The 19,903-nt window shown below is 33.5% G+C and overlaps 1 protein-coding gene across 5 annotated transcripts; it reads left to right on the forward strand.

Annotated features, from left to right (window-relative positions):
• Positions 1-5,421: 5,421 nt before the first annotated feature.
• On the forward strand, positions 5,422-18,605 carry LOC118059555 (homeobox-DDT domain protein RLT2). 5 transcript variants are annotated; one of them, XM_073410602.1, is made up of 19 exons: positions 5,425-6,253; positions 6,731-7,204; positions 7,886-7,981; positions 8,772-8,857; positions 9,088-9,516; positions 9,589-9,678; positions 9,762-9,926; positions 10,012-10,234; positions 10,441-10,541; positions 11,498-11,584; positions 11,667-11,819; positions 11,914-12,069; positions 13,014-13,223; positions 13,323-14,006; positions 14,087-14,647; positions 14,890-15,516; positions 15,825-15,929; positions 16,637-16,900; positions 17,594-18,605. In XM_073410602.1, exons 1-19 carry the CDS (start codon positions 6,121-6,123, stop codon positions 18,389-18,391), a joined length of 5,442 nt encoding a protein of 1,813 aa, XP_073266703.1. In that variant the 5' UTR covers positions 5,425-6,120; the 3' UTR covers positions 18,392-18,605. The 5 variants fall into 5 exon arrangements, with proteins under 5 accessions (XP_073266705.1, XP_073266703.1, XP_073266704.1 ...); XM_073410603.1 differs by having other exon boundaries at positions 6,731-7,195; XM_073410604.1 differs by lacking the exon at positions 17,594-18,605 and having other exon boundaries at positions 5,422-6,253; positions 15,825-15,885; positions 16,637-16,840.
• Positions 18,606-19,903: the final 1,298 nt, after the last annotated feature.

Consider the following 19,903-nt stretch of genomic DNA (forward strand, 5'->3'; position numbering starts at 1 on the left):
GCTTTGGACCTACTCAACCACATACTAAATTTAAATAACTATATTGTTGCTTCAATCCAAGTCATTTTTTAAATAATGAATAAAATATTTTTTACTTAAAAATATATAAAAATATATTTTTATTTAATATTATCATATCAAAATTAAAAAAAATTAAAAAATTATTTTAAGATTATTTTAAATTAAACACAATTTAATATCAAAAACAAATTCAACTGAGATATAATTTTAATATTATTGTGGTAATTAATTTTCAAAGTATTTTTTATTTAAAAATACATCAAAAATAATATATTTTTTGTTTTTTAAATTTATTTTTAATATTAATACATTAAAATATTCTACAAATATAAAAAAATAATTTTAAATAAATAATAAATAATTGTTTACCGAGTAACATTAAGGCCGCGTCCCTGTAAGCTACCTTACTCAGCCCAAATAGAAGTCTATTTAAAATTTTAAAGAGAGAAACTAATAATAAGAAAAGGGAATAAATACGATGTGGGCCCCAATATTCAATTTTATACAGTGAAGGTGGGCCCATATCAAGAAAAAGAGTGCACAAAGCCACTTGTTTCTTCAATCGCGTTAAATGCAATCTCTTAAAAATTGCATGAGAAAGTATAAATTATCCATTAGTCAAGTATTACATTCCAGTCTGAGTTCTCAATTTCGACTTCCATCTAGTTGCTTCTAGATACTTCACCCTAAAAATTAAAAAAATTATATACACAAGTTTTTTAATATATTTTTATAATTAAAAAAATTCTAAATAAAAATTAAAAACTCTATACATACATATAATCAAATGAATTAAAAATTATATGTGTTAATAAATAAAAATAAAGCTATGCATGGTAACTAAAAATAAAATTAAAAAAATCGAGAAACAGGTGTAGATCGAAATATTTAATCTCATAAGATGAGATATTTACTTAGTTGTATTTATTCAATTTATTTATTTAATCAAACGATAATATAAATAAACACGTGCGTTATAATGATTGAATAACATAAAATAAAAATACTATGCAATGTTAACCATTTTGTTAGGGCTCACGCAGGCTCACGCAGCTTGGCTCTTTTTTTGTTTTCATATTTGGGGCGGACGACATATTATTTTCTCCTTTTTTTTTTTGAAAAAAGAGTCAGACGAACATGCCATCTATATTGTCCAATTTTCAGCCACTATGGTGGCAAAAAAAAAACAGACTAGTGGTTTTTTTACCTAAAAATTGCATTTCAACCCAATTTTTACTTTAATCACTTAGAAAACAACATACATAACTTGATAAACTCACTCACAACTTCAAAAAACCCAAAAAATTGTTTCATGACTTAAAATTAACTCGAAATAAAAAATCTTACCATTATCAAATCTATTTTTCTTGGCGATTTCAAGGCAAGAAAAAAATTTAATGTGAGTTTTCCTCATCAAAATGAACAATTTGACACCAATTTTTATTATTATGGTGGTTGAAATCGTTGCCAATGAAAAATTTCTTTATCTAGCGCCAAATTCATGAGGTTTTCTCTCACCTCTCTCACATCAAAAGCTAAAATATAAGAAAAATAAAGTTTTGGATCAAAATTGATTTTTCTCTTTAATGTTAGAAACTAAAAGGAACCAATATTTATAATCTGTAAAGTATAGGAGTTGTAATAAACATATTGCACAAACTTTTAAGGCCACTTATTCCCAGCATGTTTTTTATCTTATCTTGGTCCCCCATTTTTTAATTCCATCATCCCTTATCAAATTAGCATGTAATTTAGTCTTAGTAAAGGCCAAATTAAAAAAAAAATAAGAAAAAAAATGGCATTCCATCTACAATGTCATGTGAGGGATCCATAATATATTTTGCACAGTAAATTCCCTATGCGTTTTAGTTTTTTAGTTAACTAACTCTTTAAAAATATAACATATTCACAATTTTCATCTAGATTAGTATTAAAAGTTGCTTGTCTTGTGTTTTGAAGCGTTTTTAAAAATGTAATTGAAATGAAGAACCGTCTACTTAACTTGTTTTACTGTTTTTTTAATGATATTGATATACTGATATGAAAATAATAATTTTTTATATATATTTTTAAAATAAAAAATACTTTTTAAAAACACTTTATATTACAATATCAAACACACACCGGATATATATATTGAAGTTAAAGATCATAATTTTTTTATTCAATTATGAGGAGTATCTTTAGTAAGTTTGCATTTTGATTCGGAACTAGTTTTTTTTTTTTTCCTCAAACGATTAGAGTGCATCGTTTACATTGATTTCATATTTCTTTATATTTTGAACGTTATTAGAAGCATCATCGATGAACGTGAATTCATATCAATGTCTAAGTTTAAATGATCGTTTTTGGACTAACATGTAATATTATATCTTTTAATTCCCATCACTCATTTTCATCTACGCAGAATTCTTGAATCTTGATCACCTTTGACAATTAGACTTAGCTATTGTTGTCTCGTTGGATCCATTGATTTTCATACTTGTTGGAAAAATATTTTGAAGGTGTATTTTTGATACCTAATTATAATTTAAATATTTTGAAATTACCAGCGTTGTAGAAATATACTATATAATAACATGCAAAAATATAAAACTTGGCTTGATCTATTTTGCAATTCTCTCATCTGATATAAATTTATCCATTAAGTATTTGAGTTAGATCAAATCAATTATTTAGATAATTTAATATTAAACCCGATCTTGAATTATTAGATGAGGCCTTGTTTGATATTGTGTTTTAAAAGTGTTTTTAAAAAAAAATTAAAAAAATTTTCACTTTAAATTGATATGTTTTTTATGTTTTCAAATTATTTTGATGTGCTGATATCAAAAATAATTTTAAAAAAATAAAATAAAAACATTATTTTAATGTGTTTTTGAATGAAAAACACTTAAAAAAATAATTGCAACTATATTCTCAAATACACTCATATAATCAACCCTTGTATAATCAACCCACTAAGTCGGATGATATTTAATATAATAATTATAATAATTGACTTTTATAATTTTAAAGAAGTCATGCGTCACTCCCATCTCTTGTAGAACCCCTCCATCATCTATAAAGCAAAGTCAACAAATCCTTTAAACTATAGAATTACTCTATGATTAAAGGTCATTATGTTTAAATCCAAGCACAAATCATCCATCTCTAATGAAAAAAAGAAAGATTTTCATGTAAAAGAAGAAAGATTATCATGTCAATGAAGAGTTGTGGCCACGCACTCCAATTGGTGTAGTAGAAGAACTTTTGGACACATTTGTTTTTTTCGTAGCAAGTACTCTAGACACAAGTTGATAGTACCTAGTGATAGTTTAATAATTTTGTTTTTAGATATTTGTTAAGATTGTGTTTATTTTAAAAATATATGAAGATATTTTTTATATTTATTAATAATTTTTATACATTGATTTTAAAATTTATAATAAATTATTTTGATGATTTTTAAATAAAAAATACTTTAAAAAATAAATTTATATCACAACAACAAACATACAAGCCTTATTTAACATCCTGATATAATATGATTAGATATATTTTAGAGTGATCATAATTTTAAAAATGATTTCATTTTTAATGCTTAAATATTTTTTTAAAAAATTGTAATAAAAAATTTAATTAAAAAAATTATAATTTATAATTTTTTCAAACTATAATCACTGCTGGTGGATTATTTTTTAAAATAGATCTGTTTAGGAATGTTGTTGCAGTTGTTTTTTAAAGTACTTTTTACTTAGAAATATATCAAAATAATATTTTTTTTATATTTTAAAAATTAATTTTGAAATCATTACTTCAAAATAATCTAAACACATCAAAAAAATTAATTTAAAATAAAAAAAATTAATTTTTTTCAAAAATATTTTTAAAATATAAAAACAAATAAAATCACCAAACAACTGATGTAATCTCTTAAACAACAAAGAATCAAGAAACCAGTCAACCACACCACCCAATATGAAAAGCCAAAACACCACCCATTTGGATAAATATAAAAGGTCAAACTATATTCCAACCCTTCTTAGATTTTGTAGATTTTTTATTTGGTCCTTACAATATCAGCATACAAGCATCAAAAAATTGTACGATGGTCATTTGTTGCTGCTGCTGCTGTATACAAAATGGCAGCTACCTTGTTATTGATTTTAAAATGTTTTTTTTTTAAATAATGTTGAGGTTGTCAGAGATTTAATATTATTTCATGTATGAGATTTTGAAGGAGAATGTTATAAAATGTAAAAGAAAAGATTGAAAAAAAAAAAAGCATTCCACAATTAGCTACTTGGCATCATTTATGGACTTTAATGTTTCATTTCTAGTTTCAGAAATCATAAACAAGATACATTTTTGTTTTGTTTTTGTTTTTGTTTTTGGTTTATATATAAATGAAAATTAGCAATTTATTTTTTAAACCTAAAAAGAATATATTTATCCTTAATTGTTTTATTATTATATTAGTAGTCAACAATAAAGTTCAAATGAGGGATGACTTTGACCATCTTGGTAGCGAGAATGAATTTAAGAATTATAGGTTGAGGCTGAAAAGGTGAGATTAGAAGTTAAATGGATAGGTGATTTAAAGTGGAATGAATATTTTAGAACTAGATGAGATTAAATGATATAAGAACTAAAAATATTGGTAAATTTAGATATTTTTTGGGATAAGAATCGAGATGCCTAGCATAAAGTTGGGCTCAACAAGTGCATGGAATATAAATGTGGCCAACAACCTTGTTAGTTGAATTAATTGACATAATACCATGATAAAATTGATAATCCTTAACTATTTAATAGATGGTCAGTAGTAAAAGTTTGGAATCAAGAAATTTGTTTTTCTTGTGGTTTTAAGTTTAAACTCTGTGGTTGCTAATATGATAGCCACTGAAGACTTTTATGGTTGTTAATTTCAAAACCTGTGTGATTAGTCAAGATATCCGGACACTCACATTAATAAAAAAAATTAATAATCCTCAAGATTGATTAAAATTAATTAAGTTTGAGGATAAGTTGAGATTATCGCGTTAAAAATTGATGTGGATAATAAAATAATAACTGAAAAAGGATGATATATACTATAAATACAAGGCTATTAAACTTAATTTAATTGTATTATTTGTGAGTATAGTGGATGCTACTTTTAATAATAAGAATTTAAGTGTTCAAATTAAATAAAATTTCTTAATTTCATTGTTTAAAAAATCAATTTAAATAAATACCATTTTAAATAAAACAAAAACAAAAACAAAATCAATATCAAAACAAAAACCTCTCCAAAAACCATGGAGTGACATTGAAAAGGTAACCCGTGAGTACCGAATTGAAACATTCTAAGACTACAGGAACTGAACATTACTTTACCACCCATTAATAAAAGTATAAAACTTGGAAAACAAAAGGAAGAGAGAGAGACAGAGATAAAAACTTCACCTCCCCTTCCTCCCTCTCATACACACAATCCAAAAAAAAAGCCCACAATTTGTGAATCAATCTAAAACAATTCCAATCTCTCTTTTTCTTCGATTTCAAAAAATCAAAAAGTAGTCTCTAGTATCATCTGACAAATACCAAATTTTATTATTATTATCACCTCAAAATCAAATAAAAAGATTTAAGAAAAGACAATATGAAAGAAGCAATTAGAGAGAGAAACACAACAATAGTATCACTTGTTCAATCATTAAATCAAACCTTAAAACAATCTTCTCACCATTATTTTTTGTTACTACTTTATCACCATTTTCAACAACACAAAAAACAACAATCTTTATTATTAATCTTTAATATTAATTGCTCTTTTATTCTCTCATCAAATCTAAATCTTACCCTCACATCAAAATCACAACACTCACCACAAACAAAAACATCATCACCACCATTGATTCTTCTCCTGGAGAGAGAGACTTTACCTAAAAATTCTTCTTTTAGAGAGAGAAAGCTTGAAGCTTTATCCATGAATCAATCTGTCAAGTTTTATTTTTTGGGATTTCGTTAAGTTTAAATTGGTGGGTTTGGATCTATTCATTGATTTCTGAAGTGGGTTTGTTTTAAAAGTTGGTATTTCTGTTAAAGTTGGAAGCTTTTTGGTGATCTTGACTAATGGAGGAAGCTGCTGGTGGTGGTGGTGTGGAGGTGGAAGCGAAGAAGAAGACACCAGGAGAAGGAGAAAGTAAGTCCAAGAGGAAAATGAAATCTGCTTCCCAGCTTGAGATTTTGGAGAAAACTTATTCAGGTTTGTTTGTTTCAAGTTCTGAACTTTTGCATTTTTTTGTTTATGGTTTTGTTGTAAATTTGTGATTTTAACTGTTTTTTCGGAGAAATTATGATTTTTTGGAAGCTAAAATGTTGTGGTAGTTTGTAAAATGTCGAGCTTTTTAATGGGGTTTGTGCAATTTGTTTCATTTGTGCTGCTTTTTTAGACTAAATTTATGTTTTTCTTTTGTTCATTTGTGCAGGTTGGGTTTGCTTTATTTATTTATTTATTATGATTTTGTACAAAATTGTTTTCTGTAACTATTTTTGGTGGTTTATTTTGATTTTGGATGCTGAAATGTAAAGCTTGTTTGTGAAATGCTAAGTTTTGTACCTAATTTGCTTTGTTATTTTTGCAGAATTTGTTTATATATAGTAATGGTGTGTTGCTATTATTCTTAATATATGTTTTTTTTAATTATTAATTTTGTTGCTAAATTTGTGGTTTTCTTATTAGTGGATACATACCCATCAGAAGCAGTAAGGGCTGAGCTTTCAGTGCAATTAGGACTGTCTGATCGGCAGTTGCAGATGTGGTTCTGCCATAGGCGTTTGAAGGACAGGAAGGCACCTTCGGTGAAGCGCCCACGTAAGGAGTCACCATCACCGGCAGGGATGCCAGGTGGAGGGGAAATGGGAGTGGTGGCTGAGGTGGGAAATGAACACGGGTCAGGGTCAAGTCCATTTGTGCTTGGTGTGGATCAACGGCGAGCAGTTGGAAGGCCCACTGGGGTGGCTGTTCCAAGAATTAGTGCTGATGTGCAAGCAATGAAGAGGTATTATGAGCCACAGCAGTCTATTGCAGAGCTTAGAGTGATAGCATTTGTGGAAGCACAGTTGGGGGAGCCTCTGAGAGAGGATGGTCCGATTCTTGGGATGGAGTTTGACCCCTTGCCACCGGATGCATTTGGTGCACCTATAGGTACTATAGGTACTGTTGGTTTCGAGTTTTGTTGTCTGCATTCTGCACCTTTTTATTCTATGATCACATGTTGAAATTTGAAGCCATGCTAGAAATTTATCAAATCACCTGAATGTGCTTTAATCAACAACATTGTAGATTGTTTTCCTTGGATTAGTATTTTTGGTTTGCACATGATAAGTGATTATTGAATTTGAGCCTATTAGATAACTCTAATCAAATTATGATTATTTGTGAGATATATTGGCACTGAAGAAATTATCAGTATAATAGAACATGTTAGAAGTGGTTGTGATTTTTGGAGTATGAATGCATGAAATCTTAATCTGCTAGAAGTGTTCATTAGAGATGATGGTGGAAGTGGTTGTATAAAAAATATTGGATTGTTTTTTTTGAAATTAAAAGGTTAACAGACAATTCCACAAGGCCATGCTTTTAATATTTTTTTTTTGGTTTCTTTCATTGGCTCGGGATGTTGGGTTTTTATTTTATTTATTATTTATTAATGCACTTCATGTCAGGAATGTGTCTATTAGTGGCAGAAGTGATGTTGCCAAAACTTAGACAGATCTTTTCTATAAAATTTTGAATAAACAAGGGTATGTTGAGATCGACATGCTTTAGTAAATTTAACTTTGAAACCTTTGTTTGGGCTATAGTTTTCTTTACCTTTTCTTCCATCTTCCACAGATTTGGCTAGTCCCAGGTCAGTGATTTTCTCACAAGATAGTAGAGGAATTTCAGAGTTGGTACCTTTTCAGGGTGTCTTTGATTGGAGAATGAAAGGTTCTTGTGAAACTTTTTATTGCCGAGTTGTGAGTTAAAGGCATTAGATATGAAAAAAAGGAAGAAAAAAACATGTCTTTTGCAATCCGAAAATGAAAATAATAATAATAAAAAAGACAGAAAAGAATGCATATGTACTGCACAAGCTCAAGATCCAAGTGTCATAGCCCATGGGCCCAGAGAATAGCTTGATGATCCAAACTTCCCTCAGTTGCTCCCCTACATCTTTCTCTTACCTGTTCCAATATGTGGTCATCTTGGGAAGGGCAATGGAGAAAATATTTATCAGGCTTCTTATTGAGAGAATGTAGGTGGTTAAGGTGACATTTTTCAGTGCTTTAGCTAGGACTTGTAGGGTTGTTTCCATGAAATGAGGGAAGACTTCTCAAAGAATGATGTTTTGCTACCTGCAGCAGATTTTTGTTCTGAGTTGATGTCATGCATGCTTCTAGTCACAAGATTGTTTAATTTCCTGGACTTATGAGTAAGAGATGTAATTTCTATGAATTTAGGGATCAACTATCTAGAGTGAACACTTTCAGAAATGTAGGTCATGCCAGCTTTTTGGGATATATAGTATGTGAAATGTTATTTAAGTGTTAAGTTCACCTCTTTAGTGCATCCAGTTTTGATCTTTCTTCTTTTTTTACAATGAACATTAATCATGCTACCTTGAGCTCAAACTTGAAGTTACTTGCTGTGGTTTTTTGCTGCTTTATGTGCCACTATTTGATGGTATTTCTGGGAATACTAGGTTTGAGCATCTGATGAACTTTTTATATGGTTCTAGGATCAGCAACAACAGGGCAGCAGAAACAACATGTAAGGATTTTTGAGGCCAACCTATACGAGCGGCCTGATGTAAAACCCATCAAGGTGAAGATGCCCATCCTTTTACTCACTGAAAATTAAAACTAGTTGTCTCCCATTATTATTTTTTTTCCCTTGCTTTTGCAATACTTTTCATGACTTGATTTCTTTTGTTTTGATGTTTATCTGTTGGTAATGTCTTTTACTTTTGGTGAATTGTGGAATTTATATACTGTCCCCTTTAGGCCCTTGAATTTTGATGGCCAATAAATATGTTCTTCTGTGTTGTTTTTCAGAGTACTACAAGGACTCTGCATGAATACCAATTCCTTCCACAGCAGCCAACTGTTCGAGCAGAGGCATATGAAAGAGCTGCCCCCTCATGCCAGTATGGCTCACCTGCTGATGTTCATAATGTGAAGACTGAATCAATATCTGCCACCCTACCGTTCATGCATGCAAACGAACAAGTGTCCTCTGGATATGGTTTATCAAATCAAGTGCCCAGTCTAAGTCTTATGCCACAAGAAAGCAGGCAGGGCCATCTCTTGCCATCCACTACAGGAGAGTACGAAACTGTAATACAAAAATGCTCCTTTACAAATATTGGTATGGATGCACAATCTGGTGCTCACCTGGTTACTGCATTGGACAATCCTTATATGTCATCTGACAGGAGAGTAACCCATGATGAGGATGCTTTGCGAATGCAGAGGAAACGCAAGGTATTAAGTGAAGCATTTCATAAGTTTTGAACTTTAGACTGGTAAACAATGCACTTTATTGACTTTTTGCAGAGTGAGGAGGCAAGAATAGCCCGCGAAGTTGAAGCCCATGAAAAAAGGATTCGAAAAGAGCTTGAAAAGCAAGATATTCTAAGGCGAAAGGTCTGGGTCTCATACAAGAGTTTCCTTTTTAAAATCTGTAATTTCATACTGATAGTGTTATGTAACTTGTATTGTCCATTCAGAGAGAAGAGCAAATGAGGAAAGAAATGGAAAAGCATGACCGTGAGAGGCGGAAGGAAGAAGAGAGGTTATTGCGTGAAAAGCAGCGAGAGGTGGAGAGATACCAGAGGGAGCAAAAGCGTGAACTGGAGCGCCGGGAAAAGTTCTTGCAGAAGGAGTCTATCAGAGTAGGTTCAAAAACCCTATTTAAGACTGTCTTGTTACGTTTGCCTGTGAGGAAAAATTGTCACTTTTGTTCATTTATGCACCCAGGTTGAGAAAATGAGACAAAAAGAAGAATTGCGTAGAGAAAAGGAGGCAGCAAGGCAAAAAGCTGCTACTGAGAGGGCAATTGCACGGAGGATGGCAAAAGAGTCAATGGAGCTCATTGATGATGAACGCTTGGAACTCATGGAGATGGCTGCCTCCAGCAAGGGATTGCCTTCGATTATTCCTCTGGACTTTGAAACTTTGCAAAATCTAGATTTATTTCGAGGTTGGTAATGTTGGATTTAATCAAACATATATTTTCTGTTCTCATGCAAAATATTGATTCAGAGCCTTGGAAGATTTTATTGCTGCACAATTTATATATATATATATATATATATATATATATTAAAAGGCATATGCATTTGTTTTGATTTATTGTGGGTCAATTTTCATTCCACTTGCAGCTTAACTTTTGATATTGCTTTTCAGATAAGCTGACTGAGTTCCCTCCCAAATCTATGCTATTAAAGAGGCCTTTTCTTATTCAACCTTGGAATGATTCTGAGGAGAATGTAGGAAATCTTCTTATGGTGAGTTTCTGTCGTTTTTCCTAGTTGTTGTCCCGCTCTGCTTATCTTGGAAAGATGGGAACAGTTGAGACTGGAATGCAATGAAATACTTTTTTCAGTACAAGATCACAAATCTTCTTTATACACTTTTGTAGTGTTCATGATGCATAATCTCATCTCATATTTTCCTTAACTCTATGGAATGTGCTGGCTGCTCTATAGGGAACAGAAGGAAATCAAAAACTTCAGCTTTTCCTTGAGGCATATTTTAATCGTGTTATGCTTTTGTTTCAGATATTGATCCTCTGCCTGTCATTTATATTTTGGTTAGAGTAGGCACAGAAATCATTTTCTTTCCATAAGTTTTTTTTGCTGCTTCTTTGAGGATAAGCATGATTTTCTCTTTCAATGTTTTCCTATGTCGTCGTTTTTTGGTTCAAGGAGGCACAATAAACATTTTTTTGCCTCATTTTATTTCTCCTGTATATCTGTAAATCATTTATGATTAATGGGGTACAATGAGTTTTCAAGTAATTGTTTTGAAAATACCATTTGATTTATTAATGCCTGAGTTAATAAATGTGTGGTGGGTGGTGTTAATGAATTAAAAAAAGGAGATAGAATGAGTTTTCATTATATGTTAATATCTTTTTTTTTTTAATCTTATTATCAATACATTGTTTATTTCATCTCCCTCAACACAGAGCCCATCTTTTGAACAGAAAATCTCTCCTCTTCTATATATAGTTGAACCCTGATTGTATTGTTTCTTTTGGGTGTTACTGCTATGCTTTCCTTTTTTAACCTAGAATATCCATGCCACTTTTTTCAATAAATTCCACTATAGAGTACATGTTCATTTATTTTGGGCAGGAGTTTATTTCTGGCAGGAAATGCAGCATTCCACAAGATTTAGAATTCCTGATGCATAGGCCTATCTTTTTTTTAAGCATTTGAAGTAAACTGTAAATTTATAGGTTTGGAGGTTCTTAATCACATTTGCGGATGTTCTTGGGATATGGCCATTCACTTTGGATGAGTTTGTCCAAGCTTTTCATGATTATGTAAGTATCCATGGCATATGATGTAGGGTTATCTTACTTTTTTGTGGAATTCAGATGTGTTTCCTGCTCCCTGTACTTTCAGGATTCAAGGCTATTGAGTGAAGTACATGTTGCCCTATTAAAATCCATCATTAAAGACATTGAAGATGTTGCTAGGACACCTGCAACTGGGTTGGGGCCAAATCAAAATGGTGCAGCTAATTCTGGTGGTGGACATCCTCAGATTGTCGAAGGGGTAGGTCTTCTTTGTTGCCTGTTTCAGTGGCAATTTGATCTCCTCACTTATGTTCCTTGTTTCCATCCTAAACTATTTTGGGCTTCTATGTCAGGCGTATGCATGGGGTTTTGATTTACGTAGCTGGCAGCGACACTTAAATCCATTAACATGGCCTGAAATTTTGCGGCAATTCGGTCTTTCTGCAGGTTTTGGGCCACAACTGAAGAAAAGGAATGTTGATCAGGCATATCTCCGAGATGATAATGAGGTGGTTGCCTTTTTCTTTGGGTCGTCATTTTTTTTTTTTTTGCAGTAACTGTTCTCCTATAGTTGCTCATGTTCCAGGTTTTGTTATTCATTGCGGATGGGTTATGCAAGCTATGAAAGCTTGGACTGTTTTCCAAGTTTGATTGTTGCTTTACTCTAAAGACGAGCATCTATCATAGATTTGTACAGCATATATCAGATTTTTTGTTGTCTAGAATGCTGTAGTCTTGTAGGGTGACTTATTAACCAAAAGGCTTATACTAAGGATTACTTCTGCTTCAGCATTTGTTATATTGTGAAACCGGTGTATCTTATTGTTTGTTCCATTGGTCCTTAAGGTTTCTATTTTTCAATATGGGGGCATACATACTGGTACTCGACCTTATTTTCATTTCTGTTTTGTTTTAAAAGTCTCTCCAGTTTGTGGTTGGTTAGCTCTACTTCTGTTGTTTGACATGTTGGTCAAATATATTTGCTTGACCACAGGAGATCCGGCATCTGATAGTTTGAGATGTGCTGTCACTTTTGATTGACATGAGAATTGTCTGATAAATGTAAAAATAATGTAGCTTGTGCTATTGATTTTTATGCTGCACGTGCATGGTGGCATGGTTGCCTGTCCGAATGAGTTCCAGTTTTTAGGCCAAGTTTGAGGAATTTCAATTTATCTACTTAGGAAGCTTGGAGGAAAACAATCTCATAATGATTCAGATTGCTAAGAAGTTCTATATTCTGCTTTCCTGAAGTCACATGTTGTCAAAATAAAAAAGAAAAAAACATGTTTAATAATTGTGCAGAAAATTTCTTACAATAATACTTGGAGATATTGCATGCATTTCAGGGCATACACTTCTCACTCCTATTGTTTTTTTTTTTTTTTAACTTTGGTTTTCCTCATAGTTTTTTTTTTTTTTTTTTTTTTTATCCTTTGTCATTAAAATTCAGGGTAATGATGGTGAAGATGTAATTACTAATTTACGGAATGGAGCAGCCGTTGAAAATGCTGTTTCCATTATGCAAGAAAGGGGATTTTCTAATCCACGCAGATCTAGGCATCGCTTAACTCCTGGTACTGTTAAATTTGCAGCATTTCATGTTCTCTCTCTTCAGGGGAGCAAGGGTTTGACCATATTAGAAGTAGCAGACAAGATTCAGGTACTTTTATAATGGCAACTCTTTATATTCTTCCCTCCATTGCATAAAGTTGCCTTATCTATTCACTTTCCTTTTGTTTTGTTTTTTATGTTTGGTAAGAAATCTGGGCTGAGGGATCTTACAACAAGCAAGACACCTGAAGCGTCAATTGCTGCTGCTTTGTCAAGGGATTCTAAACTTTTTGAGAGGACGGCTCCTTCAACATATTGTATACGTCCTGCATACAGGAAGGACCCAGCTGATACTGATACAATACTTTCTGCTGCCAGAGAAAGAATTAGGACATTTAAAAGTGGTATTGTAGACGGAGAAGATGCTGATGATGCTGAAAGAGATGAAGATTCTGAAAGTGATGTGGCAGATGATCATGAGATTGATGATTTAGGTACTGGATTGAATTCTAAGAAAGTGGCTCATGATTCTCCTGAAACTAATGAATTTAATGGGAAAACAGTCTTGGGGAATGGAAAGGAGAGTGGTGGTCTCAAAACTCCACAAGTCCGCCTTGAGAAAGTCAGAGCGGGTTTGACTTCCCTACATTCTGAAGGCACTAATGAGTTAAAGGGTGCTGGTTCTTCAATAGATGAATCTGTAGATGTTGCTGAAATCCACACCAATCCTAATCAAGATGTTGATATTGATGAAAACAACCTGGGTGAGCCATGGGTTCAAGGACTTGTAGAAGGGGAATACTCTGATCTGAGTGTTGAGGAGCGTCTTAATGCGCTTGTTGCATTGATTGGTGTGGCAATTGAAGGAAACTCCATCCGTGTTGCTCTTGAGGTATAATTTCCTTTTGTTTCTAATGAAATCTTAAAAAAATGCTATATGCTTGTCTCTAATCTCAGATGAGACTTGTTCAGGAACGCTTAGAAGGAGCAAATGCTCTAAAGAAGCAAATGTGGGCAGAAGCACAACTTGATAAACGTCGTATGAAGGAAGAGTTTGTCACGAGGACACAATATTCATCATTTACAGGGAACAAGATGGAACCTAACCAAACAATTTCTGCCACAGAGGGTAGACAAAGCCCAATGGTAAATGTCGATGACAGAAGTAATGGGATGCCTGTGAATGTATCTGTTCAGCAAGAACAGTTAAGTGACCAGCAGAGTGACATGAATTATCTAAATAATATGCCATTTGAAGGAAACATGCAAATGCAAGATTTATCTGCCGGTCCAGATAATCTGACATATCAGCAAGCAGGACATATTGCTGAAAAATCACGTTCACAGTTAAAATCTGTTATTGGTCACAGGGCAGAAGAGATGTATGTATATAGATCATTGCCCCTTGGTCAGGATCGCAGGCGTAATCGATACTGGCAATTCACCACATCTGCTTCCTGCAATGATCCTGGCTGTGGCAGGATCTTCGTTGAGTTACATGATGGTCGCTGGAGGCTTATTGACTATGAAGAGGTATTTTACGCTTTGAACCCACATGCTTCACAAGTCTCCATGTACAAGTCAGACCACTTGTGCACACTTATGCATGGTGTTGATTTTACCATGTATGTGGAACATACAAGTTCCCTGTTCAAGTTCATTTTGAACTTTTTTCACCATGAAACAATGGCTAATGCTCTATAAGTTCTCTGCTTACAAATGCATTTTTCATTTTTATTTTGTTTGTTTTCATCATTTTTATGATATTCATGCAGGGTTTTGATACTCTGCTGTCATCTTTGGATGTACGTGGGGTTAGGGAATCCCATTTGCATGCAATGCTGCAAAAGATTGAGGTGCCTTTCAAGGAAACTATCAAGAGGAGAAGGCTATGTGCGAACACCGAAGGACAAAGCAAAGATCCAATCAAAGCTGAAGCTGTTGAAATGGCTGCTGGCCCTGAATCTGGCACTGGTATGGATAGTCCACACAGCACTGTGTGTGTTCCAGATTCTGATATGTCTGAGACTTCAACATCTTTCACAATTGAGCTTGGAAGGAATGAAATTGAAAAAAATCACATCTTGAAGAGATTTCAAGATTTTGAGAAGTGGATGTGGAAGGAATGCTTCAAGTCTTCGGTCTTGTGTGCCATGAAGTATGAGAAGAAAAGATGCTCGCAACTGCTTGGTGTTTGTGATTACTGCCACGACACTTACTTTTTTGAAGACAACCATTGTCCTTCTTGCCACAAGACGCACCCCTCTCAGACTGGCTTGAATTTTTCTGAACATGTGGCTCATTGTGAAAGGAAGCTAAAGATGGACCCTGACAGTGCTTTGTGTAGCTTATCTTTTCCACCGAGGATCAGATTGTTAAAATTGCTACTAGCTTTGATAGAGGCAAGTGCCCTCAATGTTATGGTTTGAATTAGACATATCCTCCTAGCAACATATCAATATAATGGTTCGAAGTGTGGCAAGAAAGTCTACAGTTTTAAATAACAGCCATTATTTACAGAATCGGAGCTCCTCGTAATAGTTATAGTTATTCAGTGTTATGGTACCATTATTGGTGATCCTTGACTGCAACCACTATTGCAATCAAAACCCGCAATTTAAAACTATGACTAAAACCTGCAATTTAAAACTATGAGTATGTCACCTCTTTATTATTGCTTTCTTAAATTATGTGTGCTTTGGGTTGGCAGGTTTCGGTTCTGCCAGAAGCTCTCCAAGCTGTTTGGACCAATGGCTACCGGAAATCTTGGGGTATGAAGCTGCAGTCCTCATCATGTGTTGACGACCTACTTCAGGTTTATGTTTGGCCTTGTTTGTGGCATGAATTTTTGTGTTCTCCTGTCTACTTGGATGAAGACATGAACCTAGGATATTGGAACTACTGCTTAGGATTTGAGATGATACTTGCATCCTATGATGATGATTATGTTTTCATGTTGAAATAAGTGCAACTGGCCAATAGACAATAGAGGAACACCCCCCCCTCCCAGTTTTTACTGAAAATTTTCTTGTCAAATGATGAGTGCAACACTCATTCATGGCGGCAGATTTAATAGCAATGATAGTGGTAGTCCAGAAATATTCACAGCAAAAATAAATGCCTACTTATAACTATATGCTCTTTAATATTCAGTTCCAGAATACCGTTGATGGATTGGTTATATCGTCATCTTGCTAAATCTTAGTGAGTGCATGATTGGGTCCATGGAATGCATCAAAATGAGGGTGAAATTTGAATGTTGATTCATTATCTGTTCACATGTTGATTGGAAGTTAATTGAAATCACTGTGTTTATTGTATTTAGAGTATTTCTAATCTACTTCTGTTAACATGTAATGCTACAACACTACATTCACTTGGTGATTTTTTACTTTTTACCATGTGTCTTTTTTTGACAAAATGTTATACTGAGCTAATTGCTTCTTTTCCCCTTTCTAGTCTCCTCGTTAAAATTAATTTGGAGAACATATTAAGATGCAAATGTACATTTCTCTTCCTCAGATTCTGACACTGTTGGAGGTTGGCATGAAGAGGGATTATTTGTCCTCGAACTATGAAACCAGCAGTGAACTTTTGGGCTCATCTGACCCATCTGGATGTGCTGCTCATGATTCTTTCAATACAGGAACTGCTCCTGTTCTTCCATGGTTACCACAAACAACAGCTGCTGTAGCTCTAAGGGTCATTGAATTTGATGCATCCATCTCATACATGCTGCATCAGAAACTGGAGTCTCAGAAGGACAGGAGCGCTGGGAACTTTATTGTGAGTAGCCCACCATTTCAGAAGTTTTGTGCTTGATGATATGATAAACAAAAACCATTTGCATGTTCCATTAGTTTGTTATTTGAGAAAAAAAGAACGAAAGAGCATATGCCTTTTTTAGCTATAGACTGATGTCATGAAGTCATGCTTCCAATGAGTTGTCTCTTGGTCATTAAATGTGCATCTTGAAGTAGAAAGAAACATGAGATTAGCAACACTAATACTAAAAGCAAGGGATGTAGGTCTGAAGCTTTTAGAAAGCTTTTGGTTACTGTCTTGAGATAGAAGAAACCATGTATGGGATATCGTCTCTGTCTTCGTCCCTCCAATCAAACATGTTTCTATACTTTCTGTATCTGTCCTGTACCGGAACACTAACCAAATACAACATTAAATTCTCTTGAAGCAACATAGTTAATTAGTTTCAGATGTAAAACAAGGCACAAAAATGATGGGCAGAGAACCACTATTAATTATCCCTTGTTGTAAAAAGCTTAGAGGAAAGTGGTAATTATGACATTTCATTCTAGCCTATAGAGGGTGTTTAAGATGGAACTCTACTGGATTTTGGGAAGGTGTGTTCTTCTGCAATGAACTTTTACACCTATGCTGGCCCAGAACATAAATCTCTCATTTGAAAATTCTAAGTTCACTAGTATTATATTCCCGACTCTTTTTCTTACTTTTTATTAGAAGCTGCCATCCAAGTATGCTGTCATGAAGAACACCCCAGATAATGAAACCACTGAAATCCCGCATCGAGCTGGGTTACTTCAAGAAGATGATTGGGTTGATGTAGGGATTGGGTTAGCTGGGTTGGGCCGTGAACAAGGGATCCGGGGCAGGGGTCGAGGTCGCACTCGTGTTGGGAGATCACAAACAAGGATTATTGGTTCCAGAACTGAATCCAGCAAGAGAAGTGCTTCCAGAAGTAGTAGCAGATTAGAGAAGGTATTGTCATGGACGGGACGATCTCGTGGCCGTGGAGGACGTAAAAGTGGACGTCGCAGCATTAGAAGTAGGCAAAAAGCAGTCAAGAAAGCGGCTGAGATCATTCCTGAGAGAAAGATCCCCAAAGAAAATCTGTATGAACAGTCGACAAGACGCTTGGGAAGGCATGTGCGGAATGGTGATGAAACAAGGTTCCACACGGAGGACGCTGAAAATGCCAGCAGCTCTGAAAGATCCGAGTACAATGATGAAAATGAAAATATTCCCGCATCAGGAGATGAATATGATGATCAGGTATTGGATGATTATGCAGGTGGTTTTAATGGCAAGTCTGATGACTTGCTGGAGGGAAGTGATTATAATATTGACAGCAATGAAGAAGAAGAAGATGATGCCATGAATGAAGATGAAGATGAACTTGGGGACTTGGATGTTGAGGAATACATCAACAGGGACTCCGATGAGGATGAAATCAGGGATGGAGGACAAAATGGGGCCCAAGATGGTACCGAATCTTCATCTTCAGATTTCAGTGACTAGAGAAATAACCTTAAAAGTGTAGAATATTGCTGATGCAGGAGAAATAGTCAATTCCTTGATTTGTATTCTTTACTGAAATCTGCTGCACACACTGTAATTGAAGTTAATGTAATTATAGAGGAAGCAGTAACTGTGCATAGCTCAAAGCACCATCACTGTACTGGAAATCAAAATATCAATGATTTGTTCTTTGGTCTAAGAAATTTTCCTCCAAGTTGAGACCTTTCGCCATCAAAGTTCAATACAACCTTAACATTGTCATAATCAATATAACATATCGAGATTTCAAGATTCATTGAATAGTTCCTCCAGTAAAACAATTAAAGATAGAAAATTTAAATTCAATATACCAAACTAAAACTGTTCTTAAAACGAAACTTCATTGCAATAATCATTGAAAATCCAAGAACAGGCTTATTGAATCTGCAATTGTAACCTCAACCTCTACACCAGGTCAGCAGAGCTGAAAAGCATTTATGTATGCACATTGAGACCATCAAGATCAATCCATTACACAAAGAACCAAGTTTTCAAATTCCAAAAGCAATTAAGACAAAATAATAAAAAAGACAACCCTAAAAAATAAATCTAAGAGAGCATTAAAAATACATAATTAACTAATTAAGTCTAGAATTTAAATCAATGTCTTCACCACATGAAACTTTAAGGATTTGGTTGGTATCTTAACTCTCAAGCTCTTATCCTTAACACCATGAATAATATCAGCACACATTACATATATTAACAAAAAAAACAGAAAACAAAAACACAAGGAATTAAAAACGAAAGGAAAAAAAAACCCTAGTTAATAAATTAAAAAACAAAGTAAAAACAACCTTTTTTAAGATTCTTGATGTTCATTGAAGAAAAAATAATCCATATTCGATGAATTTATTCTCGAGGTTTCTCCAAACCAAGCTTAACAGGTTTCTTAGTAGCAAAAGCCATAGCTTTTCAGTGTTGTTATTTAAAAGAGAGAGCGACGTGCTTTGTGAATACGGTTTTGTTTGACAACTATATATAGTTTCTGTTCCTTTTTTTTAAGGTTTTCAATTTCCAATTGTTACCCGGAAATATTTTCAGACAGGAAAAGATATTAATGATAGTTAATTCCACGTAGTCCTTATATATATATATATATCAGGTTTCCAATCATCTGGGAAATACATCTCTTGTCTGTGCCGGTTAATGATCGTGTTAGTATTTTGGAAAGGCTTTTGAAGGTAAAGGCTAAATGGAATGTTGGTGTGTTTGTTTATGTAGCCACGTAGTGTTTTCTTAATAAATTTGATTTTTTTTTGTTTTAAATTAATATTTCTTTAATAACTTTAAATTATTTTTATGTGCTATGTTAAAAATAAATTAAAAAAAATAAATAAATATTATTTTAATATTTGATGAAAAATGTTACATTATGCACGCACGCAAATATTAGTTATGCTCAGAAGTATTTTGTAAACAAGCCTTTCATGGAGGATCTGCAGACAGGGTGGGTTGAAGAAATTCATGCAG

This window comes from Populus alba, chromosome 7 (assembly GCF_005239225.2).
Source record: "Populus alba chromosome 7, ASM523922v2, whole genome shotgun sequence".
Taxonomy (NCBI): Eukaryota; Viridiplantae; Streptophyta; class Magnoliopsida; order Malpighiales; family Salicaceae; genus Populus; species Populus alba.